This window comes from Ambystoma mexicanum, chromosome 1q (assembly GCF_040938575.1).
Source record: "Ambystoma mexicanum isolate Mex_15411 chromosome 1q, UKY_AmexF1_1, whole genome shotgun sequence".
Classification (NCBI taxonomy): Eukaryota; Metazoa; Chordata; class Amphibia; order Caudata; family Ambystomatidae; genus Ambystoma; species Ambystoma mexicanum.
The window spans coordinates 499,199,015-499,224,893 of record NC_090922.1 but is presented as its reverse complement, the minus strand read 5'-3'; the positions used below and the strand labels follow the sequence as shown (position 1 = coordinate 499,224,893).

The 25,879-nt window shown below is 45.0% G+C and overlaps 1 protein-coding gene across 1 annotated transcript in view; it reads left to right on the top strand.

Moving 5' to 3' along the window:
- Window positions 1-25,879, top strand: part of LOC138529593 (phospholipase A2 inhibitor gamma subunit B-like) — a 211,434-nt gene that overhangs the window by 168,439 nt on the left and 17,116 nt on the right. The window contains exon 4 of the mRNA XM_069640844.1: window positions 9-152. Within this exon, the coding sequence (XP_069496945.1) occupies window positions 9-152 (144 nt within the window). The remainder of the gene's footprint in view (window positions 1-8; window positions 153-25,879) is intronic.

Here is a 25,879-nt window from a genome sequence, read left to right as displayed (position 1 = left end):
GTTTTCAGAGCCTGTTGCCCCTGACACCAAGGAGAATGGAGTTACATGCCACGCATGCTCCGCTCAAGACTACTATTGCGATACGAAGGAGAAAATGAAGTGCACGGGTTCCGAAACCAGGTGCTCACGATATGCACTGAAGACCGAACAAGGTAACAAACAAGGAGCTGCTGTGTCGGGTGCAGGTTCTATCCCCTGGGTATGCGCAGTTGAACACTTCCAGCTCTCCAGCTGATGCACACGCAGAGCTGGTCCCACACGTGAAGGCAGCAAGGTTACTTTAGGGACTAAATTCAAATAGTTTGTGTGGTGCAGAAACGGTAGGAAAACATGGTTGGATGGACAGAGTGGTGTTAAGATGTAAGGAGAGAGAGCACATGATGCTGGTGGAACAGACTGAGGGCTGCAGGCAGCAATGGAGAAGGAGTGGATGCAGCGTTTCAGTGATGGAAGGGGATCTGGGGCAGTGAATGCATAGCTGATGAGGGGGAGCAGGGCTGCATTGAGAGATCTGTGGGATTCAGTAAGGGCTGTAGGAGGGCCGCTTGTGGCTGTGCGGAGAAGCTGGTACAATGCAAAATAACTGATCTAATGGAGTCTAGGTCAAGGAGGGAATCTAGCGGGGTGGAATGGGAACTGGCGGGACAGAGGGGACTCTGGAATGAGGGAGCTGGTGGAATGGAGTGATGTCACAGCTCTCCTCTGTCCCCAGGCATCCTGGGCAGCCCTTTTACTGTGCTCTCCTCTCACAGCTTCAGGTTCCACCTGTTCACAATCACAATGATTTTGCACATTTTACTAGCCTTCTCTTTTTGCAAATTATGTGTTTCATCATAACAAACATCACTCTTGATTTTTAAATAAAACAAGTTGTTTCCTTAGAAAGAACCAGTAGCCTGATCGTTCAGGTCCCCCCAGGCTCCTTTAGGATCTAATTGGTTAAGGCTCTGCCTATTTACAAAGTGCAGATCCTTTGTCTTGCACTGGTCACAGCCACGCATGGTTCATTGGGAATAACCAGTCATCCGGCTCTATCAGATCACTTAACTTCTTGAGAACCCAATTGGTTGATGCTCAGTACAGCAAAAAAAAATGTCATCAATTATCTTGAACCTATAAGATGAACCACAAAACAAGGGAGCGCACGCCAGATGACCACTGCCCACTCATGCATCCCTTTCTTGCTTTTCGGCTGATAGGTGTGGTCAACATTCAGCTAATTTACCTCATGCCCATATTGACCAGTCACAGCCATTTATGGGCTGTTGTGTTCACAGTTAGATCCACCAACTCCACCCACATCAAACGTACTCTCCTTACATTTCAACTCCACTGTACTGATCCAAACATGTTTCCGTCCATCCTGTCCTGTGCCCTGCCATTGTTCCAGCTTTTTTCGTTCACCTTTATTATCCGCTCCCTTCATATCCCACCAGCTCTCCTTGCACATTGCCACTGCCCTTTCGCTCCCTGCCCTGCTCCAACCCTCGCTCCATCGCCACCAAGACACCTTTCGCCAGCCCCTCCATCATCTCTCCACTCCACCAGTCCTGTCATTTGTGTCGTCTCCTCCTTTGCTCTTCATCTCCTCCATTTGTACAGCTCTTGATCTATCGCTTCCTCCAGCAGCCCATGCACCTGTGTTGCTCACACTCTCACGTGATCGCCCCATCTACTGCTCCAGCAGTCTGTTTCCCATCTCCCTGCACTTTTGAATTGCCCATCCGAAATTGATGTATACATCTTTTTTTTATGTCATACGTTATGCGTCCCAGGGTACTCCTTACCCTTCCAATCAATTTAGGGGATGCCTCGGGATTAACCTTGATAGAGTGAGACTCATTTGTTTTGACATCCCACTGTCTGATCACACTATTAATTACATTCTTAAAGCAGAGAGTGCTATCTTTGAGTGATCAACCATTTATTATTAAGTTGTAATTTTCTGTAAATCCGTTGTTCCAATTCTTACCTCTAAATTTGCTACAGATAGCTTGTCTTGCGGCTTGGCACTCTCAAACCTACAGTAAAAGGGATACAGGTCACTACAATCACTGTTCCCTGTCAGAGAAAGTAGAGGGGCATAGGAGGGACAGAAAACGCCCAGTTTAGAGCCTCAACCCCAGGGACGTCATTTCACCAAAATGCCAGGGGTAGCGGAAGTGACATCACCCGACCCTTGACCCTCTGATGACATCACAGGAAGTGATGTCATTAGACCCCGCCCCAAAGTGATATAGCGGGTAGCGATGGTACACGACATTTCACCCGTTGAAAAAACAGGAAGTGGCATCACATAGCATTGTAAACTATGAAAAATATAGTTATGATATCACTATATGATGTACATTCATACAAGAATGGATCGCCATATGTATCATTAAGATCAGTGTTTATTGGCCCGTATTACCAAATGACTGTGTATGCAAGCAGACGTCCATGACCAAATGATAAGCGTAAGTGCTATATAATAACACATCATTAAGCGCTTTATATAGAAAAAATATACACCCAATATCACCCAACCTGTGTTGGTACTCATTTATCGACCTCAGAAGGATGAACGGCTTAGGCTTAGTGAGGCGTTTAAGAACAGACTAAATCAGTGACTCACCCCCTGAAGTGTGCCTGAAATAAACATTTAATGAGGCCAGCAATTACTGTATAGAATTCCAGAAAGACACATTATTTGGTATTCCTATTCTTTCTTATTTAGGGTCAGTGCTGAAAGTGTTAGAAGAAAAATAAGAACAAGTGCCTCAAGTCTTTTTTTTTTAAGGGGCCTGAACAAGAAAGCCAGCCACCCCAGAAGTAAAGAGCCACAGCCCAGGAGCTTGCATAACTTAAAAAAAAAAAAAAAAAATTTTTTTTTTTAGTAGAGGTCGCAAGGGACACCACAGAGGTCGCAAGGGACACCACAGAGGTCGCAGTTGCGACCCCTGGCGACCCCCAAATGACGTCCCTGCTCAACCCCACCCACAGGTAATCGCCATGACGCTTTTTCACACCAAACACACCTAATTCCTTTTGCAGGAGACCACACGCAACCGCACACTGTGTATGCCTCATTGGTGCCATCAGTGATGTACAGACTGGCACTCTAGGCACATCAAGCTCTGGACCTATGCCTGGGCATACCCATCCCACTATGGTGATTTATGCGAACCCGACAAGTGATGGGTGGATGGAAGGTTTTAAGTCATTTGTAACCATTAGCATTGCACTGGGCAACCTTCCAAACAATAATCTTTCTGCTTACCATGCGATTATCGAGGGGAAACAAAAAACAAGCATGCCAAGACATGTTTTTTCTTTTCTGAGTCCAATGCCTGTTTATTTAGCTGAACTCTTTGCAGATGTTGAAAAGTAGCAAGAGGGTACAACGCTTTGCTGAACATCACTTTCTATTTTGAAATGAGGTCTCCTAGACCAGTAGCAACACTAATATGAGGTCTTTGGGGTGGCGCCTCGGAAACAGAAGCACAAGTATAGCATTTTTCCTGGGCCTGATGCTCTACCTGCGAGTTATAACGGAAATGGATTATGGATGCTGCCCCCTGCACAGTTTTACCTTGACCCCGCACCAGCATAAGGCAGCCACGCAATTATAAGCACATAAGTATCCCATTGTCTGAGGATGATGCATCAATTCCTCAATTGTCATACAACATGCAAACAATAATTGGGCTCTAGATTAAGGCACTAGTGAGGTTCTCAGGGAATATTTCTTTAAGTGTACTTCTTGGCTTAATCAATGTTATTCAGGGTAGTTCAGAACTCATCCAGTTCATTCATAATCCCGGAAGAATCAAGTTATATGTGTTGGCTGAGTCATGTCCAGGGCTCTGTGCTGAGGGCTGCATGGGCCCCCGTCCACCCGCAAGGGGACTCATTGATTTACATTTGGCATAGATTGCTCGCTCCACTCAATCTGCCTCACTCTTTAACTACGTCCTGTGGTATCATTTTCAGATCGCCTTAAAAAATGCGTGCAGTAACAGGGACTCCTTATGGAAGAGCATGAGTGAGCATGCCAGGGCCCCGTAACAGTCGAACCACCTGCAAGGTGCAAATTGCAATATTTTGAGCCACTGTACTGGAATTAACAGTAAAACAGGAATAATATAGGACAGAGGCGATGGTACAAAGGACAATCCCTTTATTTCTCAGTCGGGAGGATTTGCACAACCACACAGGGCTGTAAGAAAAGTCTAAGTGATGTCAGAATAAAAAAACAACAATGTATACAAGTAACGTCCAATGGTGAACAGTTCTCATACACAAGCAGCATTGTTTTGTACATCCTTATCATTGATCTGGGGGTCAGTTAACAATCCACACTCTATCGCTTTATTTACACAACACTGTCGTAGAAGGATACTTCATGCATCATCTGTTTTTCAAGAGAACACAGCTGCATTTGCTGAAATGAAGGCATGTCCCACTGCTCCCCACCCTCAGAAACATCATGATTCCTTATAAAATGGATGCCAGCTAAATCAAAATGGCAGAAGGCTACTTTACTAAAAGCGATGGGCCAGTCACTCTTTTTTCAATTGTATTCCTTCATTCGCCTCATTTGGTGATTCTATCACCTTCATGATTATGAGCTGTATGACTGCAAGGGCAGGAGGGTTGAGGCAAGAGTGAAGCTTTGGAAGGTAGAATAGGAGTGGATGGTAAGGCATCAGGAGTCGTATGACCAGGAAATATTGGGATGGCAGAAGAAGAGGATTCCTTAATACAAGATAGCATAACTTGGACAAGAACACAAAGAAGCAGAAAACCAACAATACAAGGGAACAATACTTTCAATAGTGAGAGGGTCCATCCAGGCAATTTTAGTGACTGTCCAGCAAACCAGCCTTCTGTAATGCCTTCCTCTGCAGAAAGGCTTTTGGAAAATTCTGAAAAATTGTGATGGCCTGCATCAATGAGCCATTCTCTGCGTCATTTTAGGGAATAAATACAGCACATTTTTCAACATTTGCACCCCCCCCTGAGGACCTTGTGACCATATCCAAAACAAAACGGTTCTGAAGAGTGGTGAGACAAATGCCTCTGAGCTCCTCTCTTCTCTGGCATTTAGAAACTGCAACATCACATATCTTTTTTTTAAAGCCATTAAGCATTAGCAGTGGTTTGTATTCCTGGAGCTATGACAGATGCAAAGAAAGATTTGGTTTTGGTGAAGATCCCGTGAGCATCAGGGATTTCTGCATCACATACAAAGTAAATGCCCCTCTTGTGTCACTGCAACAAGGTGACGGAAACACTTTTCACCAAAAAGGTGTATAGAGCTTGCACAGGGACAATGACTGAGTATCCAATGTAACCAATGAACAAAGCCCCAATCGGAAGGGAGGCAGCTGAGCATATGCCAACCCTTCACAGAGCCAGAATACATCAATCATAACTGCAGTGCCTAGCTGAAAGTCTATGATATCCAGTATTGTAAGACATTCCTTAACACAACTGGGGCATGACCAGTCACAAGGAGAGTGTTGGAAGAGAAGTGGAAGCCATCCAGGTGAATGAAGAATCATATTGTCTCCAAATAGTAGCACAAGTCTTAAAAACAGTATCGGAAATGTCCATTGTGCTGCAAAATATTGGAAACTTTACTCTTACCCATACTCCTAGGCCCCACCATGAACTCGAAATTCACAATTAAAAAAGCCAGAAACTGACAGTCGGTGAGAGATGCATTAAACATCTCAAAAGTGGTCACTCTGCCATTTAATAAGAACAGTGGTTTTCACTCCGCCTAGATTCCATCGGGTAACATTAACCAAAAAACTTAAACTTGAAATCCTGACAACTGAACATGCCCACCCAAACGACATTGTGCTAAATGCAAAAGACACTTGGAATCCTTATGCAATATCTCATTAGGATTAAGCAACGTATTCTGGCCCTGCTGCATGTGGAATAGCTGAGCAAATAAAACACACAACATTAGCATTTTGAGCAGCTATTACCTGCATGTGGCAATACTGCATATTATCCTGTCCACGATTATACACATTAGTTTGATTTGTGATTAAATGTGGGGAGACTGTTGACCTAGAAATACAGGTGACATAGTTTCTGGTCAAAGTGATATCATTATGAAAACACCACAATAAAAATAAGACCGAACAGAATGAAAAAGATAAACACTGATACAGTGAAACATTTCTTATCAATGAGTAATGCTGTCCTCTTCAGGGGGCAGTGGAGCCGTGTCATTTGGGAGCCTGCTATCCAGCAGTCCAAAAGGTGGTACCATGGCTTCCTTTTTCACCTTGACTGCTGTAGGCGTGCTCAAAAGAACTTCAAAGTGCCCCTCAAATCGGGGCTTTGTCCTCTTCCTTACAAAGTTCCTTGTATAGATTAAGTTCCCCAGGATTACTTGCAGGATCTCTTGCTGAGCGCCACTTTCCTTGGAGACAAACTTGACCACTTTGGTTAGCTCTTTCGAATACCTAGCCATCTCATCACCAATACTTAAGTTCCTGTTTAAACATCATAAGTATGGTGCCTTGTGGCCAGGGGAGTGACCAGCATCCTTCCAGTGACTCTTTCATGAGTGGTGAGATGGTGGTCAGATCCTTTCTTATTTCTAAGTGAAAACAATGCAATTGGCAAACTGTGCAACCAGTTTTTCTCCAATGTAGCCCATACTATGCTGATTGTATCCTTCAACAATCCATTCATTTGTTGCACAACTCCATTTGCTTGTGGGTGATATACAAAAATCAACTTGTGTTGGATTGAGAGCATATCACAAACATGTTTAAACAATCAATGACAAAGGGAGACCCATTATCTGATTTGAACTGAGTACAAATTTAAAACCTTGGAAATACCTCTCTTACAAGAACTCCAGCTGTACTTTTAGCATCTTGGTGTTTACAGGGACATGCTTCAATCTATTTGGGAAAAAGGGAAAATCACCACTAGAAGGTACCTGTACCTTTGACATCATTCCACCTCATTGACAAAGTCAATATGCAGATGCTCAAATGGACTAATCTGTTTCAGAATAGTAGTTCTAATTGTTTTAAAAGTGGGCCCGGTTGAGTATTGTTGGCATATATGACATTCCTTAAGATACATAAGTATCATCTCTGACAAGTTTGGGACACACCAATCCTGCTACTATGCAGATGTCATGTTTTCTTTAGATACATGAGCTAGAAGATTTATTGTGCAAGAGCAACCTGAAGCCACCTTTGTGGTATCACTACTTTCCCTGAAGTTGTGTGTCTCCATAACCCATCATGTAATTTCAACCCATATCTTCTCCAATCCCTCAGCTCCTTTTCCAGCTGTGCAGCCTGTCCTTGTATCTCTATTAGGGCTGACAGAGACAGCTGTGTGTACGGGACATGAACATCAAAAACAGTACTTACTAGTAACGCCTGCTCCAATGGTGGCAGTACAACAGTGTTTGTGGTTGCCACACTTTTGGCTGCCTGATCAGCTAGTGCATTACCAGTGGAAACATGGGCCTTTCCCTATGTGTGAGCTGCACGTTTTACTGCCGCTGCTTCAGAGGGCAACTCGGGGGTTTCAATAAGGAGATGAAGTAATTTAGCATGCATAACCAGAGAGCCATTCGATTTTCTTTTTTTTTAAAAAAAAATTTAATCTTTTTTTTAAAACCTCTCCTTTCCCATCTTAGAATACATGAGTGTACTGTGGACACACCATAAGCAGAACCAACAGTAATCTGCTGCCAGGATGCGTGAGCAAGTGCCAAAATAATGGCAGCTAGTCCTGCTGCCTGAGCAGATAGATGTTACAGGAGTGAAAATGGTTGTATCATGAAATACTGTGAGTCCCTTTCCTCACTGACCGCACCTCACGTGTACCTAACCCCTGTGTCCTGAACTGTGTAAGATGGCTCATGAATAAAGAGCACTTTACCTCTTTGCAAGGGATCCTCCTGCACACATGAGTGATGTCGCATTGGGGGCATAGTCGTACCACAATCATGTACTTCTCTGTTCTCCACACGTGGGCTAGAAATAAAGACAAATTTACTTTGTGACACCTTAGTATAATCATATTCGGGTAAGATACAATGACTTCATACCGTGATGCCCGCTGCATGGTAAGCGTGGACTTTGCCTTTGAAAAAAATACCATGTCCAGCATGCTCCAGAAAGAGCGAAACTGGGCCCGCCCAGCTCCACCGGAGATGATTTTACCAGTGCAAATGCTGCACCGCTAGTGACTGCTCACATGGGAATGACCCTTGCAATTCCTGGTCCAAAGCAGCACTGTAGAATGGCAGGTGTTTATGGCCTAGGATGGTTCTTTGCTTTAACACTGCTGTCATGACATGACCATTTGAATGAGAAAATAAATACAACATCTCAGTGTAGTCTGGAGGCCCCAACACTGGGGCTGATATGATGGTCTGCTTTAAGGCACAGAATGTTTGAGACCCTTCTTCTGTCCAATCCAAAGGTTGTCCTGTCTGAGTCTCTCAAGTTATTCAAAAGAGGTTTAATAAGCGTAGCCTAATCAAAGACCCCAAGCCTACAATAGTTGCATAATCCTAAGAACTGCTGCATTTCTCTCACACTACTGGTCTTAGGGGGTCCTATAAATGGAATTAGAAGCTGCCATTATAATTGTAATGCCCAGCACAGTAGGTAGATTAACCAGAGGGCAGAACGAATAAGATTACATTTAATCAATCCCCTTTTACTTCAAGTAAATAACTTGTCTTGAGGAAAATGCTGGGTAAATAAGAAGGGTTTCTTTATATCGGGCCTAAAATCGCATGCACCTCACTAGGCTGCAGCCAGTTCACTGCAGCAAGACGCCATCATCCGCTCAGATAGTTAACAGAAAAGTAAACTGAGGACTTCCCAGAATTTCCCTGGGGGCCCCCATATTCTGATTGCTTGCCGATTTTTCTGACCCTCACTTTTCTTGTGTTCAATATTCTCTCCCAGGTTATATTGTTCAACCATATTTCTTGACTTTTTCACTCCTGCATTCTTCCATTTCCTGCAACTGTGCTTTCTTAGATTTATTTTTCTGCCAAACTTCTGATACTCTTTTCTCTGTGGTTGCATTTATTTTGGGTTCAAGTCAAGTGAGAGGACTGCTTGTATTTTATAATATAATGCTGCACTTCAGACATGCACAACATATCCTGTTTGGAGGATTGTGGCATTCTATAAGAGAGAATACAAATTTTGCTGCACACGATTAAAAAGACGATTTGACTGCTATTATATAATGCCGTGTTGTCTCCTGGCACCTAATTGAAGTACAAGGGAGGTAAGTAGACCTTTACTGCACCTTAAATTCCTTCCTCTTCTCTCGCTGCCCTTCCACCTTCTTGATGACTTGCCAAGTGCCTATACTGCCTCCCCACAGTCTTAAGGTGTCAGTTCCTCTCTCATCCCCTTCTGGATTCCTCTGCCAACCATCTTTTGACTAGTCTCCTCTCCTCAACTCATCTCTCCTCTGCCCCTCCTGTATCACCTGCTTCTTTTGTCCTAATCTTCTTCTTAATGCGCTGTTCCTCTTTTCTTCAATTGTCACCTCCAACCTCCTCCTGAACACATTCCACCACCTCTCAAATAATGTCACCTCACTTTGTAGGTTCTTCCTCCACACCACCTCCATATTTTCAACCTCCTCATTACTTTATTCACCTCCACCTCCTTCTCACCCTTTCTGGTATTTCTCCTGACCAACTTCTCTGCTCGTTATCCTTCAACCCCCTCTATTTTCCACTAGCCAACGCCCTCAAGGCTCATTCCTCCTGCTTCAACTCCTTCTGTCCTCACTTTCACCACTCTTCAAAGCTCTTCTTCTGCCACCAAACTCCATCTCTATCCCTCACCAGCTCTGCACTACGGTTGTATATCACTTTTCTGATTGGCGCCAGAGGGCACATGATCTGCCAGAGTATTCTTGGTCCCTAGGGAGCCCTCTTAGTTCTAACCCCCTGTAGGGAATTCTTCAAAGAGGACATTCTCAAACTTGAATCCCATTATCCCTTTCTGTCCTCAAATTTGTCAATTAGTTTTCCTAGTCCAGTCTAGCTTTTCCCACTGTAGTACAATGAGATTATGGAGATAATGTTCTCCTGAGCGGTTTTCTAGATTCTCCCTCTAACAAAAAGGGGGATTTTAGAAGTCACAGTTCCAATGACCTAGGAGATTTGACCTGAGGAAAGTGCTGAAGCTTGATTCAGAGAGCTGTGGATCTCAAGTTCACATGATGATGATGGCCATGAGATCACTTTGTGACACACATTAGGACAAGTAATTTGGAGTCCACCATTATCTGTTTTAAGGAAGGTAATGATGGAAAGTAAGCGTTTACTTTATCACTCATCAAATGGAGTTCCCGGTACAGTTGCAGCAGCCGATCCTCAGTGATGATCTGGACAAGGCGGCTTGGTGGTTTGTACATAAGGAGAGTGGTTGCAATCTAATCAATGCTGTTTACTGGATAGGGAGCTCCTCAGAGAGCTTCTTACCTATTTTCCACTCCAGTACTCAACTTAAAAAGGTACTGGACTGGACACTTATTGTTGACTCATTGTGCAGTTACTTGTCTGTTCTAACTGCCTTAGAAATTTGTAGAGTCTGGCAACCTCCAGTGTTGCTAAGGACATCAGCTTTTTCCACAACAGTGAAGTTGCCAGAACAGACATACTGGTGTTACACCAAACAGAAAGATAGCCCACCATGGCTGTGGTATCACAATGGCTGGCCTGCAATATAGGAATAGAAGGACCCACAGACGTGCAACGGGCATGAAGACATATATTGGCTTTATTGCATATGAGTGCTAGGAAGGATGCGACTCAAACTCCCCAACGGCATAACACACAGGGAAAATAGAGCCTCCACCCCCAGATTTTCACTCGCTATTCTCTTATAGCAAGATTATGCAGGAGCTTAAGTGGGCACCAAATCAGAAGCTTTGTAGAGCCAGGGCAAACCTCGTCAATCACAGAGGGGAACTGGCACCTCTTCTTGCGGCCTGCATGACGCACCGTTTCTAAGGCATGGCTGGTATGAAGAATGTCTCCTCAGAAAGTGGGAGGGGTGTAACAAAATTATAATTCAACAACAGTTAATAGAAGATTGCAAGAAAAGGAAATGCAAAAATAATGCACTTTACTAACTGCGAATTACCAATAAATTGCACAATAACACTTTATAATAACACTGCCCTTAATATTAGAGGGGGCCGTGTAATCAAAAAGAAAACAGATACTTAAAATTAGGTAGGGGCATACGGAATAATGAATGGTTTTAAAACTACTGGAAAATGTAGACATGTTTTAGATTATTCTCAGGTTCTGGGGGCAAGTCAAATCAGAAAATTACTTTGCTGGGAAGTGGCAAAGAGTTCCCTCCCCTAAGTTACATCATTTCGGTTTTACATTAATAATTCGGCCAGCACTTGCTGTTGACAAGCTTAGGATCTGAGGGGACTTGCAGATCCGTTGTTCTATGGTTGTATGACTTGGTCTGGTTTAGGCCTTTCATCCCAATGCCATTGGTTCATAATTTGACATTCTGGAAAAATTCAGGTTTAAGCTAAACGTCCATTCACTTCTCTGAGTGGAACTTGTCTGAAAACCTAGTCTAACCCTAGAGATGTCTTTTCCATCAGTGTGACGGTGTATCTCTTGACTGATAAGTGGAGCAGCGCTCCTAGGAGAGCATGAGAACGGGAGCGCTACGTCTACCTGGCATAATGTGAGTCAACAGGATCCTAACATTGATGCAGTCTTCAAGGCAGACGTAAAGGTAGCTTTAAACATTTCATTTTATTTCTATAGAACTTAGAACTGAAGCGCTTCACAAAACGAAGCAAAAAACAGTACAAAGGGGTGTGGCGTATCGGCACCCAATGCAGATGTGCCTGCTCTAGGCTCCATCAACCGACACCTAAAAAACCCTTAGTGTCGTAATTGCTATAAACTTAAACTTCCCTCACGGCATCAAGCAGCGATTCAAGACTCCAGTGACCCAGTCGGATGGTGCTACATTGACTGTATTCTACCATAGCACAAACGAGACTCGGCTGTTCGTTTCTGAAGCCAGCAGAAATATGGTGGCTGCCTCATGGCCAGCGTTCTTTGGCTGACATGGCCCGTGTTTAGGGTTCAGAGGCTAGATGCCCATTCCGTGATTCAGCATCGGCAAGAGCTCAGAGGCGGTGGACGGTTGGCTTGGGCTGATTTCTTCCAACCCGTGAAAAAGTTTTGAGTGGCACGAGCCGCCTGGCTGTTACAGCACCGGAGCACAGTACGAGGCTGCAGGTGTTCTGAAGGGGACGGGACCGGGCAGACGGGTGCACCCGAGTGAGAGCGGGGGCCCGGTGAGGCGGCTCCCTTTTTACCCGCATACTCCCCCCCCCCTACATACAGGTTGGCATAGTGGCGGTAACTCGCCGGACAGTGGGGGCGTGAGGTGACCTGCTGATATCGCTGGGCCATCCGATGAGAAAGCCTGCAACGAGGACCTACTTGGGCCTGCCTTTGAGCTTGGTGCGGCTGAGACACCTGTATACCTGCCGGCTGGGAGCTCTCCTTGTTATGTCGGCTGGTCGCAACCAGAGGTCTGGAATTGGCTCTATACGGGAGGCAGGCAATGGCCTCAGCTGCGCCCGGGCTAGAAGGAAGAAGGAGCCTACTTGTACCATCATGGTAGGGCCATTACATTGCCTATAACTTCCTGGATCCCTGTGTGCTGATTGGGGCCACTTCGGATAGAACACTTCTCAGTTTGCCATTCATTTTGGCCCACTGATATAACACACTTGCACCCCCTAGTGGAGCTCTGCTCTTGGCCCTGCATGAGATTGTTTTTGAGCAGCTTGTATGTTGGCCTTCCATCTGCTTTTAGAGCACTGCATTGTTGGGGTTTCACTTTACTCTGCGATGCCCAGATCTCAGGCAAAAGACAAGTCTACCCTCCACCTCCAATGGCTGCCCATTCAGACACTGCATTTACGAAGCATGATCTCCTAGAGATGCTGTCCATGTTGAAAAAATACCTCACCCTGGAAATTAAATCCACCAAAGAAAGGCTGGTCAAATCTGTTGGTGACCTAAATACTCACCTGCTGGGTCTGGAATCCTGGGTAAGCGAAATGGAAACCACTGTATGCGAACAGGCGCATGATCAGGCAGAACTCACGAACAGGGTGGATAGATGAACTGGGCCAAACAAGAGGATTTAGAAAATAGATTGCTGCAAAACTATGTCTGCATACACGGAATTCCACAAGTACAGGATCAGGTGCTGGCAGGATATGTCCGTGACCTATTTGGGTACCTGGACCAAACCAGTCATGGGTAGTCCTTTGTTCAAACACGCTGCAACCTGCTCTCAAGAATGCACTACTTCCAGCAAAAAGATGCAATCGTGATTGTTTTGCGGAAGAAGAAGCCAATAGAGTTTTGCGGGGCAAAACTCTCCATATTCCAAGACCTTTCGCCTCTTACACTAGCCAATCGAAGAAAACAACCCATCGTCTCGGTCTAGCTGCAGTCTCGGAGCATCTGATACCATTGGGGCTTCCCCTGCAAGCTGTTATTCGAACATCAGAATCAGCATTACTCCATCTGCTCTGAAGAAGAGGCAGCAGAACTAATGGACAATACCCTGAGTCTTCCGGATGACAAAGCAGGAGCGGTGACCCGCCCAGGTCCCGGACCCCAAGACACTTCCAAGAGGACTAGGGGGAGGTGAAACTCGACAAAGCTGACTCCTGATACTGAAAAGAGGCTGCCTTATAATGCCCCGTCTTAACATCTCAAGGCCTGCCACCTGTATGGCAATACTCCCATATGTCCTAAATCTGCTTCTACATTTTACCAGTCGATGATACCTTGTCATGTTTGCACTCCTTTTGGGGTATGATGCTATGGTTGTGTTTATGCCGTAATCCAAGGAGAGACAGAAAGGTGGTGTTTATTTTGGGTACCTTGAGGAAATCGTGCCCGTATACTACTTACTACGAATGTGTTAGGAATTACATTTAATGATCTTTTGTTATGTTGTCAACTCATTTAGGGGTTCTGTTTATTTTATTGTCACGTGTTTGTGCTTTGCAGTTCATTCCAGGAGATTTTTCCCTGGTGGGATTCCAATAGGCCATGCTGTGGCCCTCCCGGGTCGTCCCTTGCCCGAAGAGAAACATGATGGCGTCCCCTGACCTTCCCTGCCTGATCCTGCAGGGTCTCAATTCACCAGTAAAACACAGGGTTATGATGCATAGACTATCCTCCCTGGATGCAGCCCTGGTCTTCCTTCAGGGAGACTCATCTGCTGGTGGCAGATGAAGCGCGTCTCTGTAACACACTTATCCCGGAGTCTACCATGCTTCTAGTGGCCTCAAGAAACAAGGTGTTGACATCATGATCTGTAAGGGCTTGCCCCTGAGGGTGCTGCAGGATGGAGAAGGAGGGTATTTGCTAATTATAGCCCTCATATGTGAACACAAGGTCACACTAGCTTCAATATCTGGCCCTAATGACAAACAGGCTGAGTTCCTTGCAAAGTTTTCTGAAATGTTAGCTGAATTTGCTGAGGGGGAAATACTCGTGGGGTGGGGGTACTTTAATTGTGTCATTGACCCGACCATGGATAAATCATTAGGGTCTACTCACAATGATAGGAGACATTCGCATGACAGTTCGATTTAGAACGACTGCTCTGCGCAGTCACAAAGCAGTCTTTCTAAATCAATCTTTTTTTTTTCCTTTGATTTTTCAAAAACGACATTTTCACTTAATACACTACTTGATACCCTATTGTGGTGGAGTCACTACCAGGAAAGAGAAGTACAATGGCCCAATCGACACACTTGGTGGGTGGTTTGGGGCTTGATTGACACTGTGAGCACATGGACATTTCAGAGTTCCTCTATTCTTGATACAATGGAGGGTGCACTTTTACCATATTGCCAATACTGACTCTTAAGAAGTGATCTTTGATTGTAATAGTTTTGAGGAAGTGGGCTCCTCCGTCTTTCTCATTCAGAACACTAAACTAATAAAGGAGAAGATAACTTACTCTGTAGGTAATGTAAAAAGGGATAATAGGATTGTATTTTCCTTTGAACCTTCATAGACCCATGTATGGTTACTGCAGCAGTAGGCATGGAAGTGTGATAACCCAATAGTCATCACTGATTTCCGGGTGGTGACCTCCTCCCATATGGCCATGGGACGGCAGCCGCTACCTGATCCTGACCCTGGGGGCTGCTATATGAGGGAGCATCCCATGTGGGGTGACATCCTCCAGGAGATATCATGACTTCATTGGGTGAGACATGGTAACCCCCATTTTCTGTTGAGAATAACCCTCCCATTTCTAATACCCTCATGACCTATTGTTATACATCCACTCCTCCTTCCATGAGAAAAGCGCGATCTCCCTCTCCAATTGCACCACTCATTCACCATTTAAGACTCAAAAGGTTTATTCAAGTTTTCCGAATCAATTAACAAAACTGGGCTTCCTTTCCCAGAATGAATAAAACAGTGGGACGAGGAAGAGGAATTGAGCAATGCAGAGCGAAGGAGGATACACGCCCAGTGAGCACTCTAGTGGTTGCTCCTACACACCTGTGCCCAGGAAGTGTAAAGGTCAATTGAAGAAGGGAATCAATGCCTGCTGCTGGCAGGAGAGAGCTGCGTCTCTCCGCAAGGTTGAAGAAACTGAAAGGCAATTACTGGCGTGGTGGTGCCATGCGGCTCACCAGCGAAGACCGAAGATGCTGCTGTGCACGAAGAACACACTGCAGGAATGCCAGGAGCCAGCGAGGGACTCCTATGTGTTTGCAGGTGACAGATAGCAGTGCTTTACTTACCGGAGCCCAGAGCAAAGCACATGTGTCAAGTGGAAGCCGTGCGAACCAAAGAAACCAAGAGGAAGCAGTTGCAAGGAGGAAGCAGAAGGAAACACTTCTCCAGTTGATTGCAGGAGAATCCAGGAACACCAACAAGAGCCAGTGAGTCCACCCGGAGGCACTAGGGACCTTGGGGTGTATCAGTGAACACGCCGAATGCAAGTAGTTGAACAACAAGCAAGCGAGAGAGAAAGAGTAAATGATTTTAGCATTAAAGGGGGAATTAACTTGGAAACAAAACCCTTACAGGCAGATTTATCTTGTGCAAAGTTAAGAGAAACCAGGACCGGATACTATATCCGGAGTACACATTTACAAACAAAGAATTTGTGCAACATTGAGGAAGGGCAGAGAGCATGTGTGACAATAAGACACCATGGCAGGAGAGTATTCCAGGCAATCACAAGTGATTGAAAACAAGAAGTCCTGGCAGGAGAGTATACCAAGCACCTATAACATTCTGACACAGAAAGAGCCTTCGTTTTTGGTTTAGGTAGGGAAAGTCCCCTTAGAGCAGGGTCATAAAGGCATTTTCCTAGCATCTTTTATTTTCAATAAAAGTCTTTAACCACAATCATGGCTAACTTGTGTTTGAGTTTTATTCCTGGCTCATCACAGCAGATACAGGAGACCGCTATGGCAACTGGTGGAGCACAAATGGTCATTATATTTCTTGTGAAGGTCAAATCAAAGTTGGGTACTTCCAGTTGAGTTCTTATTGCTTCTGCAGGCAACCTAACACAGTTGGAGCACAGAGGGAATTTTCCATCACATTTTATGTTATGTTCATGTTTTTATCATGTGCCAAATCATCACACACATATTGAGAACATATCCTTTATTCCTGCCTCGTAAAATAGTCAGGCACAAGACTTTAAGAGGGTCGGGGCTAGATGTAGATGGCCCTGGGAGTCTCCAAAAAGTGCTTTGGAGCAAGTGCAACATGCCCCTTCACTCAAAGGAGCTGCTTGGTGAAAAGGCTTAATCAGAGCATCCGATTAAGAAACAAAAGGAGAGGAGGCTGCACCAAAAATTATGGTATATTAGTATCCGGCAAGAGTCAAGCAGATTGTAGCACACATTCTGATTGGCTCTCGCCGGGCCGTTACCCGGCAAGAACCACTGGATTCTCGGCCGGGATTCCAGCCGCTTTGTACCTGTGCTTTGCTCTGGGCTCCAGTAAGTAAAGCACTGCTATCTGTCACCCTGCAAACACATAGGAGTCCCTCGCTGGCTCCTGGCATTCCTACAGTGTGTTCTTCATGCACAGCAGCATCTTCGTTCTTCGCGGTGAGCCACATGACTCCACCATGCCAGTAATTGCCTTTCAGTTTCTTCAACCTTGCGGAGAGACGCAGCCCCTCAGCCAATGAGGAGGCTCAAAGCGGACCAATCCCCGCAGCGAGCCTCCACACGGCTGGAGGCTGCTATCGTCCCCCGCCATGGATTGAGGCACTTATTTTTTTTTTCTTCCCTACCTCTCTTTCTCCCTACCTCTCTCCCCTCCCAACCCCACTTACCTTCCTTTCTATTGTCTTTCAGGAGCTAATGCGATGGCCGCCATGGAAAGGGAAAATAGACTAAATTTTCCCTTCCTGGTGGGCATTTTTGGTGTATTATTTATTTATTTATATATTTTCTGTCCGAAAACGCTGCAACGTTTCAAAACAGAAAACAAGATTTTAGTACCCCGGTCTTGGGCCGGGGTACTAATAGCAATATGCCCCTTGCTCAGGCCTATAACTATTGACCCTGGGGCATTACCTGACTCTGTAATACCCCTGCTGCTCGGGGCATATTGCTTAAATAACAGTGTGCCTCCCTCTCCCTCGCCTTCTGTTCCTTAAGCAGAGCAGATGACCCCCCCGCACCCCTGGCAGCCATTTCTGCTACTGGCACTGTGGGAAAGCATTGCCTGATTGAAGTTGGCACCTCTGATTAAGAAATAGTAGGACTGGCGGGCATACCACTTTCATACCCTTTGGTAGGCAGCCTCTTTTTGTTTTAAGCCTTTGATTAAGAAACAAAAGTGGGCTGCTTGTGGGGTTTGGAGTCTGTGATTAAGAAACAAAAGAGGCTGGTGCACCAAAAGGTATGGCAGCAGTGTGCATGCCTCTCCTGCTTGGCTCCCAGTGCCTGCAAGTTCAGACTTGGAGCAAATAAATATTAAGCTCCCACCCTACACCCATTCTTAGACCATGCCCACTTATAGCCACACGCTGCTCGATTCCTCCTCCCACACAAAGCACTGTTGGGACATGATTATATGAAATTCAGCAATTGCTAACATTTTTCATTCAGTTACCAGTTAGCCATATGGGAAGCCATATGCAATGAAGATATTATAATTGATTACGTTTTTTTAATTCAGAGGTAAGCCACAGGAGACTAGGGCTTTTGCTGCAATAGTCTGTAGTAGGATATCCACTGCTTCAAAGAATTAACATTGTCCAACAATAATCACCTCAATAGCCCATGTCTTCTCCAGAGCCGCTGGCAAGTTATGCATGTGCAGGTTTGTGGAGATGTCTGACTGATTGGCTCAGTCACACATTTTCGTGAGGCTAATCGCTTTTTACATTTCTTACAAAAGCACTTCTGTGTTGTTCTGGAAAGCAATGAGATGTCACGTGACACAGAACAATGGGCAATTATTGAATTGAGCCTAAGGGCACACGCAGTTATGGATTCTGCCAATTGGCACTGAATTAATTCCTTATAAAGCCAGAGTGTAGTATGAGTGAGTGATGTTAAATCTGACCAATCGTGTCAATTGCAGGCAAGTGAGGCCCTAACTGCACAATGGGCTATAGAGTAACTAGAGTTAATTCCATAGTCCCACAAAATGTGCATAACAGATGGCCCATTATGTAAAACACTGGTCACTTGGGCGAGCTGTGACTAAGGCCTTGCCCATCCTGCCCAACCCAGTAGTGCAATCTGAAATGTAGACAGTGAAATTGATGATTACATGTGTTGCGTCCCACCAATCACCCATTAGTCTGTGCACCTCCCATTATTTTTTAAATCATAACAATGGGACATGGAGAATATCTGAACTGTAACCCAGGTTGATAAACTGAGTACCATTTCATCAGTAGTAACGATTATAATAAGTAACCTACATTATCTAGCGCTCTGAAACTGTGTTCCCGTTGATGTCAGGACTATATAACGATTTAAATTACTGTCACCATCTTAAATAGCATAGGATCTGAATTGACCTTAACTTCCACGAAACGCATCCAGCTCACTGGCTTCAGCAGCTGTGGCAAGAACATTTTGGGGGAGTAGCCTCAGCTGCCCCTCCCTTAAAGATGTTCCTATATATGTGCAAATAACTGTCATGAGCGTATAAACAACACAAAAAGAATAAAACGTGAAGGTTGTTGGATTCCAAACCTCTCTTTCTGCAAAACTCGCAAGCAGACCACTCTGCCCAAAGGACATGCAAGTTCCTTAAAACTAATTGAAAAGCGAGAACTTTTTCATCACTCACAAAAGCTTCACATAGCTGTAGGAAATTCCATTCAGCAGCATTATGCTGGAATACTTGGTGTGAACATTTGGGTCGCTCTGCCTGATGATTTCTTGCGGCATCATTTAGGCTTCCAAGATTGACCAGAGAGGATGGGACCTCAGTAGAGGACTTCGTAGACACTTTGATAGCCTTATGCTTGTTGAGGCTTAGATTCTGTGGGGAGGAGCCTGGCCGCTGCCTCACTGTGATGCAGGCTCTTCCTGAGGGATAATGATGATGCACCACATGATGTGGTGGTGGCAACCGTAATCCTGTGCCTAAAACCGCACCATGCACTGAATCCGCTTCAATTTCAGATTTTCCCTTGTAAAAAAAAAATACACATAAAACAGGTGAATTCAGACTCCATGGCATCAGAGTGCTGATGTTGTTGAGTCACATGGAGCAGGAAGACCCACAGAGCATGCCTTCCATGGAGGTGCCAGCTCCATGTCGAGAATCCTTTGCAAAAAGGTAAAGAGGACGGTGTCCAGGCTCTCCTTATGTATGGTTCTGCACATGCAAGTATCTGATATTTTTAACTGGTGTCCACACGAGGATCTCAAGGAATCCAATGCATTATTCTCTGTAGCCCGCTTATTGATGGAGACGCTTAGATGGGTATATGTTGCTAAGGGCCCCATAACAAATCAGGCGCCAATGATAAAGATTTAGATTGCCGCCTGGTTTTCCTAAAAGCTGTTTATAGACCAACACATATTTATCACATCTGCAAATCTTAGAGTATTGCATTCATTGCACTCCATCTGATTCTCAGATGAAGTCATTCATGAACATTACAGCAATTTTAACCTTCATGCAAAATAGGTGGAGGTGACATGTATGACCGCTTCACTCCTCCAAAATGTTCGTTTTCATGAAGTGAATGGATACATTAGGGCATCATATCGAGGAGTGCGGGTTCTCGTATATGTGTCTGAATGCTCTCAATGCCAGTCTCCATCTGTCCCTTAATAGAGTGTGGCTAAATGCTATTCACCTTCTTATTAATAATACATCCACAAATTGACATGTCTTCATCTATATACGACAGATGTATTGATCCGAATGTAACATAAATCATGTCTTCTATTTTAACTGTGAATTATAGTATACATTATTTGTTTTCTATATAAGTTATGTGTTATTTAGATTGATTTGATCTATTAATATGATTTTTGATTAATGTAAAGTTTTTGTTTCAAAAAACGGTATCACATTAATAATAAATAAAGTAGGGCATCTAAATGGGGATGAAAATCGCATCAATATCATTGCAATCAGGCGCATTGCAGGGATTATTGCATGCAATGATGGTAATTACTGTATGTGAGGATCACAGGAGAAATCTGCCTAACCTGTTATGAGGCCCAAATAATGCAAAGCACATTGTTGTGGCAGAGTAGACGGATACCAGAAGGAGGACGCAGAGAGGGGTTTCAGTTCAACACACCATTATTAGTTAACTCCTATCCATGGAGCCGTGCCATGCCCAACCATCCCTAGGCATCCCCGCAATGGCTCTGCTCCCCTGCCCCATGCCATCCACGAACATGGTTCAAATCCCTCATCATGGTTAACACGGAGCAGGGAAACGGAGACGCCACCACTACACATCTCCCCCCCACCACCCCCTTAACTGTACACAAAGATCTTTAGGTTGGCAGGAACAAATGTGTACTCCTTTTTGCTTTTGCCTGTTGATCTCCAAAACACGTCTCCAAAAGCACTACATTGCTATTTACATCAGCCCTCAAGATGACGCAATCATTGTACGTACGCTGTCACTACCTCAGTATCTAGAACTGCTCCTGAAACGACAATTCTACATGTCACATCCATTCTTGCATCTCCTACACCAAGCACGATTGGACTTGCAGGCATCCCGGCTCTAGTATTGACCTCCTCTGCCACATTTTCCCCGATCACACTCCCAATCATACCACTGAACATTCCTTCTGGACACTTCTTCCTCTCACAAACTCTCCACTCCACTTCATTAACAAGTTGTCTTGTGCTGCATTTGGTTCCATCATCTAATAATACTACAGTCCCAAGAACTTTCCTTACAAATACGGAACACTTTTTCCTCTTACTCTGGCATTCCTTACACTCACTTTATCACCTACACGAAACGGTTCTACAAATACCCATTTCATTCCACTTCTTGTACCTCTCCTGGCACTTCCCCGCCCCCCACATAATATCCTCTCTATTCACCTTAACTGGACCTGAGGTACCAAACCATTCTGATACCAATTCACTCGCACAAACAGGCACACTCCGTAGTGACGTGTGGCATAGTCCTATAAACCAACACCATAGCCCTCACGGTCACTACAACATCCAATTTCAACATAAGGGCCAGTTGCAGCCTCCCCTTTGTAACTAAGTCTCTCAACCAACCCATTCTGCTTGGTTCTTACTTCACTTCTGTGCTCTCAAGATAATCGGGAAACCCCTCCGACTGAAACTGAACACCATTGTCAGTCAGGACTTCTGACAGAAACCCTTCTTTCTGGAACACGCCATCCAAAAATTCTAGCACCGATTTGGCCATCACATCATCTGCCCATCCTACATATGGCCACTTACAATGGTAGTTCATGAGAATGAACATTAATATCTTGCTCTGATAACGCCCCAGCAGCGGACGAATGATGTCCAGCGCTACTTTTCCCCAGAGCTGTGTCGGTATTTTGACCGGACCCAAAGACGGTTCTACCGCAACATACGACATGTCGCTCACCGCACACAGCAAACAAGTGGCCACCCACCATATGCTCTACGTCAGCATCCATACTATGCCACCAATATGTCTCCCTAATCCTCCTTTCATCCATGTTTTGCCCGAAATGCCCCTTATTAGATACTTCCAGAATAATAGACTTCATTCCCTTGGGGGGCGGGGGAGACAACTTTCTCACCCCTGGACAGCCTGTTACCTTCCACCCACAGTTCATTTCGAACTTGGTGAAACTCTGCACTCACCCCTGAGGAATGCCTAGGCCTTCCCCTCTCCAGTAACTGACATACTCTACTCAATGCACCATCTGCTGCACACACTTCGCGCCAACTCTCCAATTCCAAAATGGCCCCTTTGGTCACCTGTACATGCATGGCTTCCTGCTCATTAGGCACCATGTGTGTACTCTCAATGGGGAGGCAGCATTGGCAGTCTGCAACCACGCTACCTAAACCTGGTGACTATGCCACAGAGAAATGATAGCCTTGCAAGGCCAGGGCCCATCGCTTTATCCTACGAGACACACACACGTGTTCTTCCCTACCAGTGCATGTACCAACAACTTGTGATCTGTCTTCATTACGACTGTACGCCTCTCGCTCAATTGCAGAATGGTTTTTCTCTGGCCCCTGCAAAGCTCAAGAAGCAAAGGCATTCACTGCCTCATGTCCATCTCTTACCTGCGTGAGTATTGCTCCTAGTCCCAAAGCACTCACATCTGTGGTTAGTACAGTCTTCCTGCAAGGATCGAATATGCACAAGGTTGGGACGTCACTATCTTCCTCTTGATCGGCTGAAAGACACCCTCGTGATGCTCAGTCCAATTCTTCTTCAGCAAGTCTCTTAAGGGGGCACACAAAATAGCATCTCCCTCCACAAATTTAGAATAATGTTCAGTCCACCTTAGGAAGCCCTGGGAGTATCCTTGTCATGTGGTGCTGGTGCCTTCACTACAGCCTCCTGCAAGCTTGTTTTTGGCTTGATACCTTGATCATGAATAACATGCCCCAAGTATGACACCTCACTGAACTTGAACTTACATTTCCCCTTCTTCACAGTTAGCCCAACTAGCTGGAGAATTCCTAATACCTTCCTCAAGCACACGCCATACTGATGCAATGTAATCTTAAAAACACCTTACATTTTCCATCTCGTCAAGCAGAAACTCCATCACCCTCTGATAAACGGCAGCACCCGATGCTAGAACGCAAGGCATTTGTTTGAACTTGTAAGCCCCAAAAGGCATCACAAATGAGGTAACTGCTCTTGACTCAAGCTGGTGGTACGCACTGAACAAGTCTATGGTCGTGAAGTACTTTGCCCTCCTGTAAAAGGGCAATGATCTCTTGCACTCTGGGGAGGGGATGACAATTCACCAATATGCTGTTATTCAGTGACCTCAGGTCTACACATATCCGAATCTCACCATCCATTTATTTTGGCAATCACAACCAGCAACATCCATTCTGCAGCCTCAATGGGTTCAATTATTTCTGCCTTACACAATCGGTCTAGCTCCTCCTTGAGCTTACCCTTAACATCAAGGACACAGGTCTCACATTATGAGCTTATGCCTTCGCTGCATTTTCTAAAATAATCTTGTGCGTAAAGCCTTTCAGACAGCTTATCTTGTTGCTAAAGACATCTCTGAACTCATCGCGCTCACACCTACTTCCACCAGCATCACTGGTTCGCCTGCATTTGGGTCCAGCAATATTCCTAAAGCTGTTTGGTGCTTCCAACTTAATAATGACACACCCTTATCTGCAACTTACAACATGCCTCTGGTGTTCCAGCCCTTAAATTCAATCTCTACCACTGTTGAGCCCCAAATCTTTATCAGCATTCCTCCATGCCCCTTCGGTTTTATGTCTGGTTCCTTCAGGTCTGACAATTTAAAACCCAGTCTGCCGAATGTCCCAAAACTAACCACTGTATATCTGGTCCCTGAGTCTGCCATCATTCACACTGCCTGTCCATCAATACTCACTTTACACCACAGGGCCTCTACATCATCCTGTTCTACTGTGGCAATCATGAGATCTTTCATATCACCTTGCTGAAACTGCATATCATCCTCTACACACATCACCACTCAACTTGTTTCTACACAGTTGGGTTAGGTGACCACGTCTCTTGCACTTGCTGCACACTACATTCTTCACAGGGCAACGGTCACTCGTTGAGATGCGATCACTGTCACAGCACACAAAGCAAACAGCCTTGCCCCATTGGGCCTGCAGGAAGATGGTTGCCTTGGAGGCCTCCACTGTGCTTTGGCATACTCCTAGGCACCCACCCTTTCCTCCCCTGGGCGCCTTCACAGTCTTAGTGTTCATGCTGTTAACATCACTGGGTGCACTGGACAACGTCACTGAGTAGGCAGCCAATTGCTCTGCCAACTTCGCCATGCTTGTGGCCTGATCCAATCTGAGCTCTTTTATCATCAACCGTCTTTCCTGCAGTCTTTTGTATGTGGTACACCGTACAATCTGGTCCTGAATAAGGCTGTTCATAAAACTGACAAACTCGGTTCTTTGTTAGCCCACGCAAGTCCACCACATATGAGCTCACTTTCTTATTGTGTTTGCAAGTGTGAGAAAAACAGGGTCCAAATAGATGCATCAGTGAGTGTTCTGTCGCCTGATAGCTATCTCAGGGATCTCCTCCTCCCTCTCCTATCTGCACCAGGGGCAAAGTCTCAGCAATTCTCCTTCCTTCTACACCGAGACTGTTCAGCAGTATCCTGAAAATGACTGCATACATTGTAAACAGGTATTACCCCTCATTAAAACTGTGATGGGGTGCCCTAACCAAGTGTGCCAGACTCACACTGTGAGCATTTCCGGCTGCAAGTGACTCCCTCTGAGGGATTCCTGTGTTTTATTCCCAAGGGTCAAATCCCACCTTGAGTCTCAAGACGGGGTTCAAGTCCTGCAGTCCGATCAGGAGTACCAAGAGGGGGAAGTTTGACCAGCAAATCAAAGGTTTTGACCCATTCTAAATAATCTTGTACGGTATACGTCCCAGCTTTGTTCATTTTTAGCTCATCAAAGGGGGGTCTGGGAGTCTCTCTACCAGCAGGAACGCAGCCCATTGACCTGTGACGGGTAGGTACAGTGAGCAAAAAGCAGATGGCTGCGAACTCTCAGTGGTTACAAACTACTGAACAGGTTATCATGCCGTGTTCTTTCGAGAGAGGGGCGCCTGCTACCTTTTTTGTATTCATTTTTAGCTGTACAGGTGGACAGGAAAAGTTCACAAATTGTAGCTTTAGTGTGAATTGGGTTTTGGAGACGTTTTTGATATTTGTTGATTCCTGTTTGATTCACTTTTGTTTGTTTGTGTTAGTAGCCACCCCCCCTTTTAATCTTCCCATTGTAGCCTTACTGTTTTATTCTTTTTTTAAGACAAACATTGCATCCTGTACTTTATCCTGCTCCCCTCCTTTTTGTCATTTGTGCCAACTAATTTAAAAAGAAAACGGGTTCCTACAAGCTTTTCTTTAGTTTGGGTTTATAAACCATTTCATGAACTCTAATAGTCTTACGGTGATGTGTAGTCAGTCACCATTCATACTGTTTGTGTGTTGCTAGAATCATTTCCTTCTGTGTCAGTTTTCTGTGGAATCCCTGTGTCTTTTCCCCTTGTTTTGCACATTGACCCCTTATCAACATCTCCTTATAATAGGAGGGAGTGCCAGGGGGAAAAGATTA